This window comes from Canis lupus, chromosome 21 (assembly GCF_003254725.2).
Source record: "Canis lupus dingo isolate Sandy chromosome 21, ASM325472v2, whole genome shotgun sequence".
In the NCBI taxonomy this organism is placed as follows: Eukaryota; Metazoa; Chordata; class Mammalia; order Carnivora; family Canidae; genus Canis; species Canis lupus.
The window spans coordinates 33487869-33512322 of NC_064263.1; the positions used below are offsets into that span (position 1 = coordinate 33487869).

Genomic DNA, 24454 nt, shown 5'->3' on the forward strand with positions numbered 1-24454 from the left:
TTTCTATTGGCATGGTATTCCTGCTTTATGAGCCTGTCACCAGAGGGAGGTGGTAGCCTCTGGTCTTCTAGGCTTGCCTCTTTTGGTGTGGAATTTCTTCTGTACAGGTAATTGGGACAAGGGGCTGATTGTGCCTAGTAATTTCCGCCTGTCATCCCTGAGTTCAGCGGGGCTGGGTGGAAGAAAGAGTCTCAGACCTCTTAGTCACTTTTGCTTGGAATAGAGGTTCTGCAACATGGGGCTGGAAAGAATGAGAATACTAGTGGCTGCTCTTTCTGGGGTGGGGTACTGTAGCTAGACTATGAGCTGAGGAAAGAGCTCCCTCTTTACCAGGAGTAGAACTTTGTTCTCACTGACATTGTAGGGAGGAAAGGAAGAAGGCACACTATGGCTCAAATGCCACAGACTCACTGTTCTTAGTAAGATTTAGTAGATTTTCTTGGATAAATGGTCTCAATTTGCTGTATGCTCTTAAGATAATTTCCAGAGACTTTAAATCATTGTTTTGGTGTTTTTTTTTTTTTGTTTGTTTGTTTGTTTTTTAAATTATTTTCACCAGTTATGGATGTTCCACTAGGGGAATGGGTCCATGGAGCTCCTCATTGCCACCCTTGTTAAGTCAAGCTCTGTTAAGTTTTAAGGAATAATGTGTGAGATGATAAAACCGTACAGAAAGAACTCAAGAAATAGATGTTGAGGGCAGCCTGGGTGGCTCAGCGGTTTAGTGCCGCCTTCAGCCCAGGGTGTGATCCTGGAGACATGGGATCAAGTCCTACGTCAGGCTCCCTGCATGGGCCCTGCTTCTCCCTCTGCCTGTGTCTCTGCCTCTGTGTTTCTCTCTGTGTCTCTCATGAATAAAGAAATAAAATCTTAAAAAAAAAAAAAAGAAATAGATGTTGAACCTCATGAGTACATTTGCAAGTTAAATTTAACTCAATGACTATACAAAATTTTCTTTTCATGATGTTCTTCAGACTTAAAAAGTCATTCATTTACCTAATTTATTTTGTATATTGAATGGAAAATTGTTGGAATGGAATTCCAGTGGATCTAAAAGCTTTTTTTCCATCTTGATTGAACATTAAGAATGTTTGGCTATTCCCATGTGCTTAAGTGTGGCCATTTTTCTCCTTTTTTTCATATATAGATTTTTTTAAAAGATTTTGTTTATTTATTTTTAAGATTTTATTTATTTATTCATGAGAGACAGACAGAGAGAGAGAGAGGCAGAGACACAGGCAGAGGGAGAAGCAGACTCTGTGCAGGGAACCCGATGTGGGACTTGATCCTGGGATTCCAGGATCATGCCCTGGGCCGAAGGCAGGTGCCAAACCCCTGAGCCACCCAGGGATCCCCCATGATTTTATTTATTAAAGAGAGAGAGAGAGCATGAGCAGTGGGAGGGGCAGAGGGAGAAGCAGACTCCCCACTGATTGGGGAGCCCAGATGCAGGGCTCCATCCCAGGACTCTGGAATCATGACCTGAGCCAAAATCAGATGCTTAACTGACTAAGCCACCTTAGGTGCCCCCATTTCACTTTCTAACACACCTCCACTCTAATATTTACTGCTTTTCTATGGGTGGGTTTTTGATTGGGTAGAAACTGGAAGAAGCAGCATCTCGTGCAGCAGAAGAAGAAAAGAAACGCCTTCAGACTCAAGTGGAACTACAGGCCAGGTTCAGCACAGAGTTGGAGCGAGAGAAGCTTGTGAGTACCACACAGCTGGGAACTTGGAATGCTGCTGCATTGGCTCACAGAGCCAGTCTGGGTGAAGCGGGAGGGGCCAAGGCCTGGGAAGCCAGAGTGAGGCCTTTGTGTCAGCTAGGCTATGCTTCTGACATGCAGTGAGCTATGGGGAAGTTCTGTGTTTCTTTATTCATTATGGGTTTATTGAGCACCTTCTGTGTGCCCGGCACCATGCCAAAGATCTAAAGATAAAAAGATATAAACCTTGCTTTCAGGACTCCAGAAGAGAAATTCATGGAATGGGGTGGGGGCTAAATACTGTGGTTAGGGTGACTATATATCTTGGTTTGCCTAGGATAGTCCTTGCTATCCGGATATAGTTATTAACAGCATCCCTTTTCCTTCTCAAAGAGTCCTGGCTTGGAAAATAAATAGCTATGGAAAAAGTAAGCATGGTATTTCTCTTCTGTAATGAGCAAAGTTCGTGGGGAGGTTCTGAGATCATGAGAACATACGAATTCTGATCTGCTGCTCTTAGCAGCTCTGATTCATCTTAGAGGTTCCCATCCCCCAAGAGACCCAAGAGCCAGGTTGCTTTAGGTGATTAGCTAGTTCATTGGAACACAGGTCTGTGTACAGAGTTGTAATGTGTGGAAGAGAACTGAGCCCACTCTCCATTAAGTAGATGCTCTTGACATTTTTTAAGTAACTTTTTGTTGCTTCGCATTGAGACAGACGTGTTCCTGTTATGAGAGAAAATTACACAGGCAGGCAGATGTGGGGTGAAGGAGCACGGCTTTCACAGCCAGAAGATTTGGGTTTCTTTCCTCTCTGCACCTGCTTTTGAGCATTAGTTTTTTTCTTCTTTAAGTTGGAGGCCTTGTCATGTGATATCTCATGACTCTTCTGAGGATGAAGTGAGCAGTGAGAATTTTATAAACTACAGACACATACTGTGCTGTTACATTTAGATGTCCTTGTCTTTCAATTTTTAAGGCAGAGATTTAAAACTGTTTAATTCAGAAAGGAGAACACATATACTTGTTAGGGCACTAACTTAGGTACTTGAGTCCCCCCAGGGCTGGATGTGCCCCAGGGACGGAGCAAAGGGGCCTTGAGCAGCCAGAAGTGAGAGGACCCTGGCTGTTGCTCAGTCTTCCCGTTCCCCTTTATTTTAATCCTTTGACTGTTCTAAGGCAGAGATTCATTCCTTTTGGAGAAGATTGTGGGTAAAGAGGTTGTGGCATTATAATAGAAAAGAATTTAAAAAGAAATTATTCAGGGAAATAGTTTTTTTTTTTTCTTGACTTGACCTTAAAGTGTGGCATGGAAGGGATGGAACCCTACTGGGGAGGAATCATAGTTTGTGTCCCCAGACTCTGGGTGTGGTGTTGGTATTGGTGTTGAGTTGGTGCTTTCCTTCCTCCACCTGCCATTCTGGGAGGGAAGGACTGGGCCCTGCCCACCCCAATGCACTGTGGGCAGTGGCATCGTTCATGATGGTGGAGCAGTGGGAGACTTGCCCTGAGGGTAAAAGCAACCTGAGTTTAACGTGACCCTTTTATGCCATCAGATCAGACAGCAGATGGAAGAACAGGTTGCCCAGAAGTCCTCTGAACTGGAACAGTATTTGCAGCGAGTACGGGAGCTGGAAGACATGTACCTAAAGCTGCAGGAGGCTCTCGAGGATGAGAGACAGGCCCGGCAAGATGAGGAGACTGTGAGGAAGCTTCAGGCCAGGTGCCACATCAGTTTGTATCCTGTGCCTTTAAGTACTTTGCTTGGGCTAACGACATTTCTAGGAATGACTTAAGGTCCTGGTGAAGAGGGGGGACTGTCTGCCAGATTGGAAAGACCCTGGAGGCTTGGCTGGCCAACTTGTTTGTTCTCATTCTCGGGCCCTGATAGAGCCTTGCTTCTGGGGCTCTGGACAGGCCTTCTATCTATTTTAGAGCAGACAGGTGGCCAGACCTGAATACTGGCTTAACCAAAGGAGGCTGAGCAGCCCAACCACAGCACAAACCCATCCATGGGGGAGAGATCATTGAGGATGCTGCTGATGTCACCATTGCCTCTGCTGTCACTCAACACTGGATGTTGCCACCAGCAGCAAGATAAAGTCTCCATTGTCTCTGCTCCTGTGTGTCAGTTGCTTCAGTGTCAGAGTGCCAGGAAGGGCATCTGCTTAGCCAAGCCCAGCTCAGGCTTCCACTGAGCCCTGGCTGCCAAAGGGCAGGAGGGCGGGGGTCTGTGGCTTATGTAGTGGGAGATGGGCCCTGCTTCCCACCAAGACTCCTACTGTGGTAGATTCCTTGGACACATGAAGGGGATTCACACTGGGTAGCCTGAATACCTCCAAATGTCCATTTCCCCTCCATACTCTTACCACTAGGATGAAGAAACAACAGGCCTTTCTAGTCTCATTCAGTCCCTAGAAAAGCACACAGAAGGTGCATACTACATGTACACTGAGTAGGTAAACATTGGTCATACCACATTTGCAGTCTTGTGTTCAGTTGTGGATCTCACACTCCAGGAGACATAGGGGGAGGGAGTGAATGGTCTTGTGTAGTACTAGGGGTAGTGGGTGGGAGAGCTCCTTCTAGTTGAGGAAGAACTTCCTAGGGATGAGGCTGCCTGTAAATAAACTCACCAAATTTGTGAAGCAGTGGGTGGCCCATCCCTCAGGATAACCAGCCCGCAGGGTATCATAGAGGGCCTGCTGGGAGTGGTGACAGGAGGCTGTCTGGACTATTACTTTATTCCTTCAGTCACTGGCTTTGAAAGAGCATGCTGATGGTCAGGCCACTGGAGGTGTGCCCCGTGCTGGGCTGGCATCTAACTACACTGTCTGTACTTTGGGTACAGGTTTGGATTATACGTTAGTATATTTAAATGTCTCCGTAATTGGATATTCTTAGATAGCCAGTTATTCAAAGATAACATTTTGGAGTCACACAGACCTTGGTTAAAATCCACTACTACCTGAGCAACATACTTTTAAACACCCTGATTTTTTATTGCTTCATCTGGAGGGATGATAATACCTTGCAGATTGATGGGGGGTTAGCAATCATGAAGTTATGGTTCTGACATGTAGTGATTGTTCAGTAAGTGGTATCTGTTTTATTCTGCCTTTTGTTGGCTCCTTCTTCCTTCACCTTCTATTAGTTTGTTAGCTTTGTCCTTGATAATAGGTTTGTATTAGATGAAAAGTGTTTTAATGCTCTAGCAACCAGGCAAATTTCAAAACTTGGCCCTCTTACCTGCCAGGTGAATGACTTGATACAGGTCACTTCACTTTCTTCATCGTTGACCTGTGCATATTGATAGCACTTAAGTTTATTGTGAGGATTGGGAAAATACACTTAGCTCTTGGCCCAGTTTGTGGCACATTAAACCTTTCATAAATGTTACTTTTGTTTTAAAAAAAAGGGTGAAACAGGAGCAGGGCAGGATACATGGGTTACCTTACCAACTTTGTGAATATGGGCCTCTGTGGCTCCTAGTTTCTTCCTTGTAAAATGAGGGAGGTGGATTAGATGACCTGAGGTCTGTGTGCTCCTCTCAGTGGCTCTATCACCTGCTAGGGTGGGTGTGGGAGCCCAGGCAGGTTTGATCCTGACTCTCTGTGTTACAGGTTGCTAGAGGAAGAATCTTCCAAGAGGGCTGAACTAGAAAAGTGGCACTTGGAGCAGCAGCAGGCCATTCAGACAACCGAGGCAGAGAAGCAGGAGTTGGAGAATCAGCGTGTCATGAAAGAACAGGCCCTTCAGGAAGCCATGGAACAGCTGGAGCAACTCGAGCTCGAGCGGAAACAGGCACTTGAGCAGTATGAGGTAATTAACCTCATCCCTGCAAATGTGCATGTAAAGTGGTAAAACCAAACATTTAGACCTCTAAATATAACACTCTATGTTAACTAACGGGAATTAAAGTAAAAACTGAAACCTTGAGAAATAATATTTGCTTATTTTAAGAGGCTACAGTGAGAATTTTGCTTAGCTGTAAGAAGTAGTTCTTGCAGGTGGTGAGGTGGATCTGGTGATGTCCAGTGAGGAGGCACACAGTAATTTGAACACGGGAAGCTTAATAGAAGCAGTGATTACCCACAACAAGGGGATTACCTGCTAAGCAATAGAGAAGACTCTAAGGATGCAGGAACTACAGGTAGAACGGCAGTTACGGGAGGCAGCCCGTGCCTCTGAGGCTGAGGCCGAGCACCCAGAGGGGGAATACAGATGCAGGAGGGTTCCCCTGGCTCCTTGCCAGTGATCCTGACCTCCCTGAAGAGGGCCTGGCCTTGGCCCCCTGGACAGCAGAACAGCTGTGACTGGGAGGCTGTCCTCTGAGCACTGGAGGAAGCAGCCCACAGGGCGGTGTCCCTAAGTCCCACTGGGGTGAGACCTGGGTGCCCCACATGCTAGGCTGCTGAGAAGAGTGGCAGGTTCTTAGCAACTTAGAAGGGTCCAGTGGAACCTGGAAGCAAACCTCCTTCCTCAGCGTCCCTTCAGGGCCATTTACTGATGAAGCTGAAGTGGTGTCAGCTGTCAGAGAGAGTTACCCTAAAGTCACACGCAGGAGGGGAAGACGGGATGTGGAGCCTAGGGGCGGTGAGCCTGATGTGCACGCAGGAGACATTCCTGTGCAGCATTGCAACTAGGTGTGTGGGGCGCCCTTGGGCAGGTTAGTCAGATTCTGCATTCCGGTTTCTGTGTCTGTCAGATGCGGGTAGTAAGAGTTCCTGCCTCTTTAGAGTGGCTGGAGGATTCCGTGGGATTACCCAAAAGGATGTAGTAAGTGCCCAGACATTATTACTTGGCTCTTAAACTCCCACTGTGTCTGCATGATCCGAAATCTACTTCTGTTCCAGGGAGTTAAGAAGAAGCTGGAGATGGCAACTAGTAAGACCAAGAGCTGGAAGGACAAAGTGGCACAGCATGAAGGGTTAATCCGATTGATAGAGCCAGGTAACATGCTCCTTGAAGTGTTCAGATATATTTCCAGTTTATTTTTGTTTTATTTTTGTATTTGAGTTGTGCTGAAAATCTTCGTTAGCCCAAATATATAGAAACCAAGCTAGTGGGGCAGCCCAGGTGGCTCAGCGGCTTAGTGCTGCCTTCAGCCCAGGGTGTGATCCTGGAGACCCTGGATCGAGTCCCACGTCAGGCTCCCTGCATGGAGCCTGTTCTCCCTCTGTGTTTCTGCCTCTCTCTCTTTCTCTCTGTGTCTCTCATAAATAAATAAAATCTTTAAAAAAAAAAAAAAGAAAAAAAAAAAGCTAGTTAGGGTCAATTTCTCTTAAATAATTTGCTGTGTAAAGGATCAGAAGGCCCAGGTAATTCCTCTTGTGCACGTCTTCTGGTTGTTTTGGCCAGTATGACATTTATGGATATTTCTCAGAAATAAAAGAGAAAGTTACTGTTTTATCTGTGGGAAAACGGTTGTGTTAAGTGAAGGGTATGGGACTTCCTGTATGTAATGTGTGTTTGTCCCTAGGTTCCAAAAACCCCCACCTGATCACTAACTGGGGCCCTGCAGCGTTCACCCAGGCGGAACTTGAAGAGAGAGAGAAGAGCTGGAAAGGGAAGAAGAGCACTGAGTGACCAGTGACGCAGTGACGAGCGGGCAGGGGCCCCGTCGAGTGTGCACCCTCTGGCTGTAGCTGGGATGCTGATGCTGGACACACAGGAACTGGCTTGGCTGCTTCCAACCCTTCTTCCTTCCCTGCCTCCTGTCAGCTCAATATACGAAGGAAGCCTTCTTGTTTATCTTCCTGAAAATAAGGGCCTACATGAAAAGAAAAAGTCGACACTATCATGCTCTTTATTTACTTTCTTGGAAAACTTCAGCTTCTGAAAACTCCCTTTAGCTCCCTCAGGTGCTTGCTGGAATCAGGCAGAGCACAGAGCCGGCGGGGGGCGGGTGCCACCAGCTGCCATGGGTACGGGGGTAGGGGTAGGGGTGGGGGCACCGCTGGGGCCCCTGCTCAGCCTTTCCCCAGCACATGCCCTTCCAGCTAGATTGACTGCTCTGCCTGCCTCGTGGAGCCAGTTGCCATGGCTACTTGCGAGTGGCCCCCACTCAGGGGTCCCCATGGCCCGGGGGGTCCTGGCCTGCGCTGGGAGGTCGCTGTCCCCTATGTATCGGTTTCTGCTGATGCTGATTGACATCCCGGCCCCGTGGCATCAGCTCCAGGAAGGAAATGCCTTCACGCAGTGCTTTGGCGGAGATAGAAACTTAGGAATCAAAGACAGCGCAGAGATGAACTCGGTAAATCCCATTTGGAATGATAATTTGATACTAACTGAAGCCTTTCTAATATTTAAGATGGTTTCAGCGGTCAGTGTGCTGCCAGACCCCTTGCTTTTACTTTTGTAGTTAACTGTACAGAACATTTCAGGAATGTGTGAATGCTTGTCATAATCAGGCCTTTCCTTAATAAATAGGGACTTGATCATTTATAGGAATTATACATGAAGAAAGTTTTAAAAATGTATTTTTATGATGTCCTATGTTGAGAGGGAACAAATATTTATAATTTTCAAGTATTCTTACCTAAATATTGTACAATGTAATATGCTGAACTTTCTTAATTTTTTGCTAATTTTCTAAGATGTATTAAAAATGTTTTGTATGTTTGGGTTTTTTTTGTTTTGTTTTTTAGTAAAATGGACTCAGTAAGAAAATAAAAGTACCAGAACAGCATGCATTTTAAATTGTCTGATTTAACAGAAGGTAAGGTCGTGTGTATGTGTGTGTATTTTCATAGAATGAGATGAACTTGAGTTTAGGGATACTTCCTGAAAATACTGAGTTTGGAGCTTGGACCCCCCCAAACCAGAGCTGTCATGAGGTTAGCTATGGCTTCATGTTTGGTGTTTGAGTCACTCATGTGGGAAACCATGGCCGACGTGTGCGCTCATAAACGGGAACTTACAAAGATGGTTTCTCCCTCATTGTTGCCCTTACCTCCGAATCCTCTTAACCTCTGCTTTCCCGAATTTTCCTTTTATGCCTGTTAGTTTTTCTTTCGGTTTTTACCAGAGTAAACAGTGTGGTTTTTTGTTTTAGTCTCACACGGTTGCCAGGATTAAAATGCCTACTGTGGACTAAGCTGGCCCACTCACTCGGTCTAGCTTGATTGTGTCTTGGAAAGCTGATCTTTCCCTTCTAGAAGGAGAGAGCACACACTCACTGGTATTTTTTTAAACATCTTTCTTTACTGTAGTGGTTCCCAACAGGGGACAATTTTGCCCCCTTGGGGGACATTTGGCAACATATGGAGACATTTTTGGTTGTCACAACTGTGTGTGTTACTGGCATCTGGTGTGGAGAGGCCAGAGATGCTGCCAAACATTCCATAATTCAGGGACAGTTGGTCCCCTGTAATCAAGAGTCTTTTGGCCTGAGGTGTCAGTAGTGCCAAGGCTGAGAAAACCTGCCCTACAGAGAGGCAAGTTCTAGTGTCCAGAACACGAGTCAGGGTTTTCCCTCAAGGAGTCCCAGGAGTTGACCTCTTCGGTAGAAATGGGAAGGAGGGAGGCCACTTGCTCTGTGAGCTGGCAGAGAGCAGATGGCAGGAGCCTTGGCACAAGCCAGTGTGGGGCGTTGTGCTTCAGAAACTCTGTAAAATTGCCCTTTTAACACAGATCCAAAGAGAATTGCCTTGGCTATGTTCTAAAGTCTTTCTGCGATGCAGGTTGCTGAGGTGTGAAATACAAAAGTTGCCATGACCTTGATTTTCTTTCCAGAAGAGGGAGGGAGGGTCTACCAGAACCACTGAGTGGGTGGTAAGGAGTGAGTGTCAGATTTACTGTCCAGCTGGTGGTGTGCCTTGCCTCGGTGCCCGTTCCGCTTGACAGAGCCTCTTGTTGTGCCCTCAGAGGAGTGCCAGCAAGGCACAGCAGCCCGCAGAGCCAGGAGCAGTTAGCCTGAGGCCACATGGGGTGGGAAGAGGCACTGCCCAGCCTTCACCAGTTCACAGCTGGGGCTCAAAATGTATTGAAAGGATCAGTTTTGGGAATCATTTAAGATATAGGTTTCTTTCTCTTCCTCTTTCCTTGCTTATTTACTTAGCGTGCCTGCAGTGGGAGAGGGGCAGAGGGAAAAGAAGACTCCCTGCTGAGCAGGGAGCCAGACTGGGGACTTGGTCCAGGGAATTCAGGATTATGACCTCAGCCGAAGGCAGATTCTTAACTGAGTGAGCCACCCAGGTGCCCCAGGATACTGCATTTTTTATTAGGTCTAACACATCACTGAGAGATGCAACATGAATGAATCTCACATCACGTTGAGCAAAGAAACCAGAGAACATTCTGCATGATTATTGATTTCCAGAACCACCAAAGCTAATTGGTGGATTTCCAAGTCAGAATTCTAGTGACCCTGGGGTATGAAGGGTGGTTGTTGATTGCAAAAGAGCGTAAGTGAACCTCCTGGGATGCTGGAAATGCATAGTTGTTCTATAAGTAAAATGTATCAGCTTCACACACAAGGTTTGTTCTGGTCCCTATTTGTAACTCTAGTGCCTCGAGAATGCCAGGCTAGTCCCTAGAGGTCAGTCTGTCTAAACCCCTCACTTTGCAGAGAAGTACCTGGAAGGGGACGAGCCAAATCCACACTGGAATACGTCTTCTAGGATGCAGTTCATTATACGCTCTGCCTCCTCTTTACATTTGGACATCAAACATGTTTACCTCAGTGTCTTTCTGTCCCCCATTACCCCAGCCAGTTGTGTGTCCATGCTTCAGCTTTCTATGGAGGGAGGGCCCTGACTGCTCTAGTCCTATGCTCAGCTTCTGTAGGCCTGAGGTTGCTGAGTCCTCGGCCCTGCGCAGTCGCCAAGTTGTGGTGGACACTAACTTCCAACCAGAGCTAGCCTCAGGTTCCTCTTCTGTCCTCTTCTGTCTTAGGGTTGCGTACCCACAGGACTGCGGACCTTCCCCCTGTTAATGTCCACCTCCTCAGCAGCAATCTACAGGGCTTGGCTGAGAGCCAGCAAGGCGTGGAGTGGGGAGAGGCAAGCAGCCCCCATTCCATTCAGTCCCTGAGGCTAGCAGCTGACTCTTCCTCCCCATCTGAACCCCTCACTTCCTGTCCCTTGCTACCCTGCCTCTTCCCCTCAGCTGATACTCTGCTTTGACCCCTGCCGCCCACACTGGGTCTCAGAGCAGGCCTCTGTGGGCCCCACTTTGTGCATTTCCTCCCTCTGATCTCAGATGCTCTGCCCTCCTGATGGGCCATCCTGGGCCAGCTTCCCAGGGATGTACTGTGAGCCCACAGGTTGGTTTTCAGGGTGCCGGGATCGCTGCCACCTCCACACTCCTCTGTCCCTCTGCTCCCCTCAGAAGCCCAGGCCCAGCCCCCTCCTCCCACGTGAGAAGCAGCAGCACCACTGCCTAGGGCTGCCAAACTGGGCTCTCTGTTCCCATTTGAAGGCCATTCGCATCTGAAATATGTTTCCCCGGAACACACAAGGAATCCTAAAAGGAGTGTAGAAAACTTAACCCCTGAGTCCCAAGGCCCTGTACTTGCCACAGCACAATCAGCCGTAAGATGGCTAAAGAGACAGGGTGAATGGCTTTTTTCTAGTGTGGCTATCCTCACAGCCTGAGATTACAAGTAGTCAGTGGCCTTCATTTTTTTTTTTTTAAGATTTTATTTATTTATCCACAGAGAGGCAGAGACACAGGCAGAGAGAGAAGCAGGCTCCATGCAGGAAGCCCGACGTGGGACTCGATCCCAGGACTCCAGGATCACGCCCCGGGCTGAAGACAGATGCTCAACCGCTGAGCCACCTAGGGATCCCTTTTTTTTTTTTTAAGATTTTATTTATTTATTCATAGACACACAGAGAGAGGCAGAGACACAGGCAGAAGGAGGGTGAGGGAGAAGCAGGCTCCATGCAGGGAGCCCGATGCGGGACTCAATCCCAGGTCTCCAGGATCACACCCCAGGCTGCAGGCGGTGCCAAACCGCTGCGCCACCAGGGCTGCCCTTTTTTAAAGATTTTATTTAAGTCAGTGGCCTTCAAAAGTACTGAGTGGGGGGACGCCTGGGTGGCTCAGCAGTTGAAACCGTGTCTGCCTTTGACTCAGGGCATGGTCCTGGAGACCCGGGATCGAGTCCCATGTCGGGCTCCCTATGCAGAGTCTGCTTCTCCTTCTGCCTGTGTCTCTCATGAATAAATAAATAAAATCTTTAAAGAAAAAAAGTACTGAGTGGGAATGGAGGCTGGATTTCCGAGTGACCCAGATCTGGGTTCTACTCGTGGTTTTACGTTCCTGTGTCACCCTGAGTGAGACTCTCTCTTCTCAGCGGGGGTCATGCACAGGTCAAGTATCCTTCCAGGGGTGTCCAGGGGTCTCACATACTGTTCAGGTGTCCATCACTGGTGAGGGAATATCAACAAGTTCAGGTTTCTTCACATTGCAGAGACATACCTTCCCCCCAACCCCCACGTGCCTTGTTTCAACCTGGTGCATTTTCTTTCAAAAGTCATGTGATGAGGGGCTTTCCAACTTGGCTGGGCCAGGACACAAAATGGGGATTTGGCTGTTGAACTGGCAAAAGACTTGCAGACCGGAGAAAAGTCTGCAGGTGACTGAGATAGGTGATCATGCAAAGCTACTGGAGAATGTGCTCTTTGCATTTCCATAGGCAGGTGTCACTTCTGAGGTGTTCTGCAAAGACAGGTACTTGGCAAATGTTTGAAGTCAGGATGAGGGCTCCTGTTCAGCAAGACTCCCACTTTCCAGTCACACCAGCCCTTCGGAAGGCCACAGCGAGGCTCTGAAGTGGGTCTCAAAAGCCTGGGACTGCCACTCCCAGGAGCCCCAGAAACCCCTGCCTCTGCTTTCCCCTCTGGGATCCTGCAGTAGCCACTCCCTTCTCAGGGCCTCACCCAGCAGCTGCTCCCACTGCCACTTCTGATGTTCTTGCTGATTCTGTCTCAACACCTGTGGGGTTAGGCTCCCTAGTGCACTCAGCTCTGATGAACTTTCTCAGAGGTGAGCCCAAAGCTCTGTAAGGGCGGGACAGACTCTTCATGGCTATATTGACACCTAGTAGGTCCTTAGCAAAGGCTGGCTTTTTAATGGCCCCCTCTTTTTTTTTTTTTTTAAAGATTTTATTTATTTACTCATGAGAGACAGAGAAAGAGGCAGAGACACAGGTAGAGGGAGAAGCAAGCTCCTTACAGGGAGCTTGAGGCGGGACTTGATCCCAAAACCTCAGGATCACACCCTGAGCCAAAGACAGATGCTCAACTGCTGAGCCACCCAGGTGTCCCTAATGGCCCCTTTTGGCAAGACAACCTTGTCCTCAAATATGTCCCTGATATATTCCCCTGAGCCTGATCAGAGCTCACAGGAGACAACAGTGACCTGCAAGCAACTCTGTTCTACAGAATTTCTGGTCTGTTTATTTACCCCACCCTGTCCTGAGGCTGGGGATACTTTCTCCTGCCTTTCTTCTTAAGAGCATTAATGGCAGCCACATGAAGATGGGCCAACAATCCTAGGCCCTCAAGTCCTAGTCTCCATTCCTCCCAGCGAACCATGGGAGACTTCATGCAAACAGAGATACTAGAAAGTCAAAACTTCCAGGATTCCCTGATGGATAAGCCAGTTAGGCCCCCTCTCTCCTTGATTTAAAAACAAAAACAAACAAAAACAAAAACAAAAAAACGTTTGGGGGCACCTGAGGTAGGGGAGCTCAGTCAGTTAAGCAACAGAGTCTTGATTTTGGCTCAGGTCATGATCTCAGGATGGAAGGATCCAGCCCAGCAACCAGCTCAGCGCTGGGTGCAGTGTCTGCTTGGGATTCTCTCCTACACCCCCACCCCCTCTCTCAAATAAATAAAATCTAATAAAAGAAATAACGTTTGTAGTTTTCTTTTTTACACAAAGTAATACTCAATGTGGAAAATGGAGACAAAAGAGGTATGGAGAGAGAATAAAATATTGCCAGAATCCACCCCCATCCCCACCCCTCCCCGGACAGTGGACCGGGGTTGCCAGCAGTCTCAGGCCTATTTTGGGCTTGAAAGAGGGACACCCCTACGAAGCCGTCCCCGCCGAGCCTGCCAGGCAGGTCCTGAAGTGGCCCAGGCCAGGGGCTGTAAGCTGTGGGCACTTTTGAAGGAATGACCCTGTGTCCCTGTGCGTGGGCAGACTGAGTTGGGGAAGTGGGACGCTGGCCTGAGTGACGCTGCTGGGGGCCGCCAGGTGGCAGGCGTGCGCCACGGCCTGGCCTCCCTGCCATCCCTTGTCCCACCCGCAGCAGGATCGGTCCCTTGCGGGTGGGTAAGGGCCCTGCCCCGCCAAGGGCTGAAGAAAACCACTGGACGCGGAGCCCACCAGAGCCAGCCGTGGGCGGGCCCATTTTGTCTTCAAAAGCCCCAAAAGGTGCTATTTCCCCCTACTTTACGGATGAGGAAAACGAGGCTCAGAGGGTTAAGTAATTGCTCAAGGGAAGGCAGTGACGGATGGGGGACAAAGCCTAGGTGTCCTGACTCCAGAGCCTCTCCCAGCCCTTCCGCATGTACCACACGTCTGCAGTGCAGGCCTGCCTGGAAGCCCATGAGAAGAGAAGGTGGGGGAGCCCCCTTCCTCCAAAGGCCCCAAGGTTTCCTTCTGGAGGCCTGGGGAGTGCCCTGCTGGTAGCCTGCAGCATTCTGGTCATGACTCATCCCTCCCCGCTGCCCCCAGCACGCACACAGCTCGGGCCCTGTTCCGGTAAGAGCCGAGGAAGGGGCAGCTCTTTCTCCTCTGTGTCCTCTGCGGACAGGCTTGGCTGGGGGCCACCGGTGCGATGAGAGTGGGTGAGGAGGGAGGGGGAGCCGCCAACAAGCAAGGGCCTGTTTTCTGACTGGTCTGACCCTGGCTGTCCCTGGGGAGGCCCCAGCAAACAGAGCAAGGTCATCTAGGGCGAAATTCCAGCCTGAGCCCTAAGCAGTAACTTCAGTTTTCCTGATAAGGCTCAAGTAGGGACACAGAGTGGCCTCCTCACACCCCCACCCTGTCAGCACCTCCACTTCTGCGAAGCCTCCACTGCAGACAGTCTGCCTCGGAAAGAGACAAAGATAGACCCTTGGACAGATAAGGAGAGAGACAGTCGGGGATAGATGGGCAAGGAACACAGAGGAAGAAGATGGGGAGGGACCAGGCAGTGCCATAGCTGAGGCAGTGGGTCTGGAGCCCCAGGAATGGAAATGCTCCTAGGGTCGTGCTTGCTAAGCTTGCGACTGGGCTCAGATGGAGAAAGACACAATCTGGGCTGAAACAGGAGGCGTTTGGGGAGTGGGAGAAAAATGGATTGGGCTGGCAGCTCTGTACCTCTTGGCCTGATTCCTAACGTGTGCAGACTCGGACTGGTGGGTGAGGGTGGTGGAGGAGTCCATGTGCGGCACAGTCTCCCAGCCTCCAGGAGGCCAGGCCAGAGAGGTTGAGATGGGGGCCCTATGCCAGTGGAGGGACAGAATCAGCTGGACCCACACTGCTTATTGGAGGCCCCTGGCTTGGAACTTTGTCCCTGCACACTCTATGCAGAATATTTGCACCCAACGCTGGTTGTTTGGTTTGGCAAGTGAGCAAGGTGTAAAGTCACAGCTGGTTTGTGGGCACCCAATCACCACATGCCGCTGAGTCAGTTGCAACCACTTCCCCCACCCTGTGGCGGCAAGAACTCGCGCCTGTACACATAGCCCTAGCCGCACAGGTACACACAGACGCCGTGTGCAGCTGAGTCATAGCTGCCTCCTGAGAGAGCACGTGCCTGCATGCACATACTCACAGGTGTCCACAGACGCCACTTAGACCTGATCCTGAGTCACCGACACTGTTGAACCCTGAGGAGAGCACTGGGAGACTGTTCTGCTACCCCTATTTCAACCCAGATACCCATATATACTGACACACCGATACATGCCTGCCACACATCCTACTGTCCCTGCCACATCATACTAGGGGGATGGAATGAATACGAGTGACCGAATGAATGAATAAGCAAATAAATGAAAATGCAAGTGACTGCTTGAATAGGTAAAATCAGTTGGGGCAGTGCTGCAGGGTGGGTCCCTAGTCTATGTCTGTAGGGAGTTGTCTTGCTCCAAATATAGACTCCGTGGGCGGCAGGGAGCCAGGGCTGCCTCCCAAACTGTGACTTCACTGGGCCTGAGGCCCAGCCTCTGAGCAGTTGGAGAAAATTAACAGAAAAGAGGCCCCAGCTTTCTGCAGCCAGGGCTGAGTTGTGATGCTGGAGTTGGTGGTGGCAGTGTATTCTGGAAATACTACTTGTTCAGGGGTTTGAGCTATAGGACAGAGGGCTCTAGATGGGCCCAGAAAGTACTGGTTCTGGACTGGGCCCCCGGGAACTACCATCCTGAACTTCTGGGGCCCAATGTACAGGAGACGCAGCCTTACCTGAGAGCTGCGGCAAGCACAGTGCCTGGGCCCACCTGAGGGTTGCTAAGCCACGGCCCATTAGATGGTCCCCCATCTGGGCAGGCCTGCTCCCACGGCTGTTTCCCTGTCTTTTCCTCAAAGTTTCCTTTCCCTAGCCACTCTGCTTCTGCCCCATTTCATCATCTGGAATATTGGATTATTAACCCAACTGGTCCTCCTGCTTTTAGATTCCACCCCTCTAATCCATCTTGTTCACAACTGCCAGTGTTCTATTTCTATAATACAGAACTGATTATGTAACTTTTCTGCTCAAAATTCTTCCATAGGTCCCTACCATTTAGCTGGTGTCAAACCTCTTCATGATCTGGCCCTACACTACCACGTGTGTTTTGAGAGGTTGACATGTGGAGGGGTAGTTATTGGTTGTGATAGGTGGATGGGTGGATTCTGGGCAGGTAGGCACTCTTGGGGATGAAGAGTCCAGTAGGCTGTTTGATTTGCAGACAGATGTTAAGACAGATGACCAGATGTCTAGCTGGTTGGGAGGCTAACTGTAGGGTGGAGATGTGGAGGGTGGATGGAAGGATAGTGCCTGAGTCAAGACTATTTTGGTTGCAAGGACCAGAAACCTGTATCATCAGGAAAGAGGTGGCAGATGGCTGAAGATAAAAAACTCACCAGAGAACTGGTGTGCAGAACTCACCAATATTCAAGCCTCACGCAGATTAGAACCGCCAGGTCAGGAAGGACAGCTCTTCTCTTCATCTTTTGTGGATCTCTCAGTCTGTCCTTCCTGGTTCCCCCTCAGCTGCGTGGGCACCCAAGCCTTTTTCCAGCAGCCATCTTCAGCTACTCTTGCTCCTTCCTCCAAGTTTTTTATCAAGTGCTTATTTATGTGCATGTTTGTGCCTCAACCATGCTTCCATGTGTTGAGAGAGGTAAGACTGTGAACAGGAAGTTACTGCCTTCACGAAGCCTGCTTTCTGAGGGGAGGGACAGACAGGCAGCTGTTTGTGAGGGGCAATGCTGTGGGCAATGGAGAGCAGGCGAGGAGTGCGGGGGCAAGGCCAGGGCTGAGTGCTGTCACGCACAGGTCATGTCAGGGAGTGTCTCTGGGCAGAGAGCAGAGGAAAGTGAGAAGTGAGCTCATGGAAGTCTGGGGGAGGAGTGCCCTAACAGGAGGGCAGGACAGGTGTGGTGGCGGCTGATGCAGGTGAGCTAAGGGCCCATGGCAGGAGGCGAGGTCCAACAGGCAGTGAAGGGGGAGAGATCACCACAGGTTTTGGAAGCTGTTGTAAGGTCTTAGAGACTTCCAGTCCAAGGAAGAGGGAACGGCACTGGAGGATGCTGGGCGGAGGATGCCATGAACTTGTATCTATAGAGCCTTCCCTGGCCACTGGTGGGTGGAAGCAGGGAGGCTGCGTAGGACGCTCCGGCACAAGCCCCGGCGGGAGATGGGCCAGGCTGGCAGTGGGCGAAGGTGACAAGTGGTCAGGTGTAGGGTGTGTTTTGAAGGTAGGGTCAGCTGTGGGTGCGAGAGCACGGAACCTTCCGTGGAGGACGACTCAGCCCGTGGCCGGGGCAAGTGTAAGGACGGAGTTCCCGTTTCAGAGGAAGAGAAGCAAGGTTTCTTTTTCGGCGGGCGGGCCGGGGGTGCAGGGGGAGGAGATGCGCCCGTCCCAGGTCAGGGAGCCAGCGGCTGCCTGCGGGTGCTCGCGTGGAGGCGTCAGGAGGCAGCGGGCGCCCGAGGCGGCTCGGCAAGAGCTTTAGGCCCGAGTGACGACGGTGACGACGACGACGACGACGACGACGACTCCAACGCGGGACTCGGCGCCAGCCCCGGGGGTGCGGGGGGCGGCGGCGCAGAGGGGACGAGGTCCGGGGTCGGGGCGCCCTGGGCGGAGGGGCGGGGGAGAGGATGTCTCAGCGTGAGGGCGGACCGCCAGGCGCCGCCGACACCTCGGGAAGGCGAGGGGCGAACCCGGTTCCCGCGCCCCGGGGGGAGGTGGCCCGCTCGGCTGCGCGGCGCACAGGGAGGGCCGGGCCGCGACGTGGCCCCCGGGGGGCGCCCTTCGGCACCGGCGCAGGCTCCGGGCTCCTCCCGGGCGGAGGCGAACCGCAGGTTTCGTGGAAAACCCGTGAGCGGAAGACTCCGTGCGACAGTAGCCTGCCGTCGTTCCGGAAGGAGCCTGTCGCTGGACGCCACCTGACGTCTCGGGGACGCCTCCGGCCGTCACCTCCAGGACAGACGACCTGAGGCGGGGTTTTACGTCAGGATTTTACGTCAGGATGCCCGAGCTTTAAGGCGTGCGGCGTGCGTGCGTGCGTGTGCGTGTGCGTGCACGGGGCGGGGCGGGAGCGCTCGCACGTGCGTCTCGCTGGCCGCGCAGGCGCGGAGCGGCCCGCACAAGGCGCCCGCGGTCGCGATGCCTCCTCCTCGGGGGTCGGCCCTGCCTCCGCGGCTGCTGCCTCGACCTCTCGGTGACGCGGCCTCTTCGGCTGCGTGGAAACACTTGCCTCTCGCTCGCCCTTGACGCCACGGCCTCCCGCCGCTGCCCCAGCGCCCGGCCGCCCGCTCTCGCCTCCCGCGGCCTCGGCCCGCTGCAGGCCTGTCCCCTGGGCCGCCCACTCCGTAGATCGGGCTCCCGGAGGTGCTCTGCGACCCCAGGACACTCTCCGGGCTTCCTCTTCCGAGGCTTCCGGCAGCTGCCGGCGCTGGCCGCGTGCACCGCCCTCCTCCGTCCCTGGTGGGCACAGCGTTCTCGCGTGGTTCCCGCGTCTCGCCGCTCCTCGCCCGCGCCCTCCGCGTCCACCCCGCGCAGGTCGCCCGCTTGGGTGTCCCTGGGCGCCGGCTGGCATCTCTCTTCCCTGTGGCACCCCTGGCCGCCTCTCAGAGTGGGTTACCATCTACTCTCCTGCCTCCCCAGTGCGCATTTCCAGCCCATTCCTCTTGGTATCCGCATGTTCACTAGGACATCGGAAAGCCTGTATGGTCCAAGGCAAACTTGGGGTCCTTTCTCTTCCTCCCACAGCCCTGCTCAGCCCCTGGTGCTCACTGTCTCCCCAAGAGGCACCTCCCGGCATCCAGCTTTGCAACTCAGGAAACTAGGGGGCCTCAGACACCTCTTCCTGCAGTCTCCATGGCCAGACTACCACCCATTTCATCATGTTGCCTCAGCAGCTCTGGACTCTGTCCAGTTCCTCACATCTTCCCAGTTCCTTCCTGATCCTAACCACCAGCACCCTTTCCCTGGACCACAACAGCCTCTTCCGTGGTCTCTCCACAGCCCTTCCCACTTGCCTCCCTCCAAGCAAGTTTTCCACGTTGTAGCCACTCTGCACATGAGTTCTGCCTCAAGCCTCAGACATGGGGACACCGCTCTCCTAGAGAGAGTAGGGCCTGCTTAGGGTCACAGCAGGGCTGGGGTTCCCAGGGCAGGAAGGCTAACCAGCATGCAGGCTGGAGGTTAGACACAGAGCTCACCCTGGCCTCCTTGGGAATGGAGAGGAGGCTCTGAAATTTGCAGTATCAGGTTTCAGAAAACACGGGGTCAGGGTCAGCAGAGCAGCTGGTAGTGGGGAAGGCCAGGCCCAGCTAATTTCCTGTCAGAATGGCCCAGAGGCCCCAGCTCCTCTCTGGGCTGGCCACAGGGGAGGAGATGCCGGGAATGGCTCACATTCCTCTGGCTGGGGCTGCAGTGAACCTCGGGGGACCTGCGGGGAGTGAGGAGGTGGATCTCTGAGGCCAGAGTCGGGGGTTCTCTGTAGGGACCAGGCATCTGGTGTCCAACCCCTCGACTGGAATGGGGCCAGAGTCTGTAGAGCAGACACAAAAAGAGCATCCCAGCTGCTGAAGCTTTAGGATACACGAGCCGAAACTCATATTTCAGATGAGGAAACAGGCTCAGACAGGACCAGACCTCACCGGGATCACATGAACATCCCTGTTCTAAGCCCTGGACTGTTTCTCCTGACCGGGCATGCATTTCTGACCTGGAAGGCCCAGGTTCCCTGAGCTGTGTGATGGTGGGGGGTGAGCTGGGCTAGGCCGAGCCGGGCCAGGCTCTTCTTGGCAGGGAGGCCAGCACCCTTGCTTCCAGACAGGGATATATACTTCTCAGGTGGTGTGTGGGGTGGGCAGCCGGTGTAGAGAGACTGTAAGGGTGCTGAGTCAGCTATGGGCCCTTCTGTCCTCTCCCTGGAGGCCCTAGCTCATTCTACCAGCAGAGGAAACTTTATGTCCTGGTCCAGTCCCCAGGAGAGTGAGGTCATAGAAGTGTGCTCCTGGCCCTGAATGGCCCTCTAAGTGGCCTGGCCTGGCTGAGTAGGAGGTAGAGGTCACAGGTCCCCTGTAATCTCCGTCCTCTGGTGCCAAGACTGGCCTGGTTGAAGTATGATGGCTGGGCGGGGGGGTGAGAGCAGGACTCAGTCACCCAAGCCTGGACTCAAACCTGTGTGCATCAGACACTACTGGAAACTGGGCAGGTCATCTAACTTCTCCAAAGCATGGAGCCCTCAGCTGCAGAGCAGAGAGTGGCTACTTGATTTCTCTCCTTCAGGTTGTATGGTGTGTCTGGGTTGGGGCCAGGGGGTCGCCTGTCTGACGCTGTGGGACATAACCCCTCCCAGACCCTGGAAATGCTGCCCACCCTCCTCTCTCCACCAGGGTCCCCGAGGAAGTGTGCGGCTGCTTGTGGCGCCAGGGCCATCTTTTGTCCACTGGACTCTGAGGCTGTGGCCATGTCCAGGTCTCTCAGGCACCATCCTGACAGTCCTGTCCGTCCCCTCCTTCTCCCCACATCCCCTCTACAGATGCCACCCCAGGTATGTTTCTCCAGCCCTACTGCCTGCATTCTCAGATCTGAACAGCCACAGCAGCGGCCTCCCCTAGCTACCTTCCCTGCTTCCCTGGCTCCCTGTGCATCTTCACCAGGGAGATCTTTCTAAACACATGTCACGTCCTGCCTTAATTAACGTCCTTTCCTTGCCCTCCTCTCCTTCCCCTTTGCCCAGCTAGCTCCTTCTTGTCCTTGTCTTGTCTAAGGCTTAGTGTAAATGTCATTTCTTCAGATGTCCACCTGAAAATAAAGAGCCACAATGAGAGGCAAATGGGTGTGTATTTGAGATCAGAGATTTGCAGCTTGGGGAGCACAGATTCTGGCAGTAACCAGAAAAGTGTCCTGCCTTTCGGCGAAGGCAAGGGGTTTCGTGAGAGAGAGAGGAAGTGGGGGTGGCAAGTCCAAGACTCGGTACTGACAGGCTGCACTGCTTTTGGCTACACACGGATTGACTATTCTGTTGCTGTTCGTAAACAGAACCATTCCTGGTGTGCTTTAGTTAACTACTCTGTTTTCAGAAAGTCCCCAACAGTTTTATGGCCAGGGTGCCCGCTGTCCTGTTGACTCTGTGGACGACTTCCTAAAACAACTGCCATTTGGCCCAGTTCAAACAAGGCCAGGTAAGGCGGTTTCTCTGTCATGGCCTCCCTGACTGTTTTAAAATGACTCCAGTCACGTCAGTTTTTCATGCTGGGAAGTCTTCTCTGTTGCCCCAGGTTGCTCCCATTTCTCTGCAGGCCCCTAGCTGTCCCCACCTGGTCACAGCTCAGATTATGCTCGATATCCTACCTTGAGAGTATGGATGACAGCTTATTTTACTTGGGGTCCAAAGAACTCAGAACAGGCACTGGCACACAGCAAATACCAATAAACATATGTTGACTGAATGCGTAACAGGCAGACAAATGCACAGAAAGATGGGCACTCTGTGATTTCGGGGGACGAGCCCATTCCCAGTCGGCTCCATCCTACAGTGGGGGGGCTTGAGGGGAACACGTGCGTGGTCAGGCTTGCCCTGGCACCTCACGTACTGAAGCCCCTGCAGAGAAATGACTCGAGGCCACCTCCCACTGGTGAGGCCTCCAGTGATGGGGTCACAGCAGGGACCCCCAGCCCCACCTGCTAAACTCAGCTGCCCCTCGGAAATGTGGATGTTGAGAGAGGTCACCATAAACAGGTGGACCCTAGGTGATGGGCAGGCCTGTGTCTGATGGTGTCTGCATGCAAAGTGCCTGTGTCACGAGGGTGGACACGTGTGCAAGTGTACGTGTGTGAACATGCATGCCCTTGTCTGTTGTCTGTGTGGCAGGACTGTGTTTGTAGGTATGTGTGTGAGCACCCCCTGTCGGGGCCTTGCAGGCGCAGCCCCCCTTGCATGCGCAGCCCCCCAAGCCCACACCTCCCACGGCACTTCGGCCCTCTGCCTCCCTCTCGCCTCCCTTGGGGCCACCTTGCATGCAGCGTCCCTGTCCTGGGTTCCTGTGCCCGGCACACACTTCTGTCATCGTACAGATCACAGCAGGTCATTTTGTTTCATGCTGTGTTAGTTTTCTGTTGCTGCTATGACACAAACTTAGTGACTTAAAACAACAGATGTATTGCTCGCTGGGCTCAGTCCTAGTCTGTGGTGACATGGACTAACGCACCAGGAAGGGCAGAAATGTGCTAAATGTGGAATCTGTTATAGTGCCTCTCTCAGGAAAGTGGTGGAGAAAGTGGAAATCTAAGCCAGCAAGCCAAGTACACTTACTCCTTCTAGGGCAAAACCAAGATAGAGAGGAGTTGTGGGCATCTGGTGTTGGGGTTCCTGCCTGAAAACTAGTGGTGTCTGGACCCACGGCAACACTTCTGCTGTCACAGTCAAGTCTGCCATCAGACGGGAGGAGCTGAGGCCAGTAGAAGCTCCACCATTTGAAACATTGCTAGCCTATAATGGGTTCATTTATGTAACAAAAATTTTTTAAAAACCTCCCAGATTTATTATCTTAACAGTTCTGAAGGTCCGAAGTCCAAATGGGTCTCACTGGGCTAACCTCAAGGTGTTGGCAGGGCTGCATGCCTTCTGAGGCTTGAGTGGATGATGTTTTCTTGCCTTTTCCAGCTTCCAGAGGCTGCGCACATTCCTTGGCCTCTGCGCCTTCCATCTTTAAAGCTGCAATGACTGGCCGTGTCTCTCATGTTGCGTTTCTCTGCCACTCACTTCCGCCTCCTTCCTCCACTTATAAGGACCCTCGTGATGACACTGGGCCCCTCAGGATGATCTCTTGAGGTCAACTCATCTGCAGCTTAATTTTGCCTGCAACCTTAATTCTCCTTTGCCACGTCACGTAGCATGTTCACAGAATCTGGGGATTTGGACGTGGATGCCTTCGGCGGTGGTGGGCATTATTCTGCACACCACAGATGGTCTCTCTCTCTCTCTCTCTTTTTTTTTAAGATTTTATTTATTTACTCATGAGAGACACACAGAGAGAGAAAGAGAAGCAGAGACGTAAGGCAGAGGGAGAAGCAGGCTCCATGCAGGGAGCCCGACGTGGGACTCGATCCTAGGTCCCCAGGATCATGCCCTGGGCTGAAGGTGGTGCTAAACCGCTGAGCCACCCGGGCTGCCCAGATGGTCTCTTTCTGAGCTTCTCTGGGCCTGTGCTGTATCTTATCTGGAGATTCCTCGGGAGTGAGAGTGCCCAGCTTGTATTAGGTGTTTATTATGTATTTGAATACATCGGATTCAACCGAATGATATATTGAGAATCCATTTGTGCTGGGCACTTTCATACATATCATCACAACTTTTATTCCCATTTTATAGGTGAGGAAAATAAGGCTCAGAGAAGTTAGGCCAAAAAAGCTCATATGTGACAAAGCCAGGAGCTTCAGTATGTACCGCCCTCAGGTAGAAAATGCAGACACCTTTGTTCCTTTGGGTCTAGAGCAACAATGGAGAGAAACCCCTAGACCATGTGTGGTGGCTATGAAGATGCACCTCTCAGATTTCAGACTGGCCCCTGTGGCTGCGCTCTGATATCCTCACAGTTTGTGCTGAGGCTCACAGGCTGCCCTCAGCCAACGATTAAGGTGGGTTCCTTTTTGGGAGCTACAAGACTTCCCCGGCAGGCAGTTTTGGCACAAGGGCTCTCCAGTGGTGTTGCTCCTTTTAGATCTGAACTGCAGCCAAAGACTCCACACCACCTTCCATCCCTCTGTCTCTTGTTCACAGGGGTCACACCTACATCACTGCCTGATGTCCCTCCCAACTTTCCCTTGACCTGTGCCCTGCTCATCTTCCCTCACACGTGTTCCCCCTGTTAAGTCTCTTGCACATAGAGTCCTGTTGTTGTGGAAGGACCAGAAATAACATAAATGGTCTGAGGAAACAGTGGCAAGCTGGCGATTTGGGACTGTCTCCGAGGGGATGGGGAAGAGGATGATCATCCTGGTTGATGGAAGCCCAATTAGTCCCTAGAGGAAGGTAGCAGCTCAAATGCTAAATATTTCACTGGTGAAGACCTGGGAAAATTTC

At 51.7% G+C, this 24454-nt stretch overlaps 1 protein-coding gene and 1 long non-coding RNA gene across 3 annotated transcripts in view; one reads left to right on the forward strand and one right to left on the reverse strand.

Annotated features, from left to right (window-relative positions):
- SWAP70 (switching B cell complex subunit SWAP70) overlaps positions 1-8396 on the forward strand; it is a 75289-nt gene extending 66893 nt beyond the window's left edge. For both annotated transcript variants that reach the window (XM_025459453.3, XM_049098773.1), the window contains exons 8-12: positions 1602-1709; positions 3262-3428; positions 5329-5527; positions 6562-6658; positions 7188-8396. In XM_025459453.3, the coding sequence (XP_025315238.1) occupies positions 1602-1709; positions 3262-3428; positions 5329-5527; positions 6562-6658; positions 7188-7294 (678 nt within the window). In that variant the 3' untranslated portion in view covers positions 7295-8396. The remainder of the gene's footprint in view (positions 1-1601; positions 1710-3261; positions 3429-5328; positions 5528-6561; positions 6659-7187) is intronic.
- A 2964-nt stretch (positions 8397-11360) lies between these two features.
- Positions 11361-17511, reverse strand: LOC125753228 (uncharacterized). Its single transcript, XR_007404515.1, has 2 exons — positions 16800-17511; positions 11361-12373 (listed from the first exon to the last, which is right to left on the reverse strand). It is a non-coding gene; the product is annotated as an uncharacterized LOC125753228 (long non-coding RNA).
- Positions 17512-24454: the final 6943 nt, after the last annotated feature.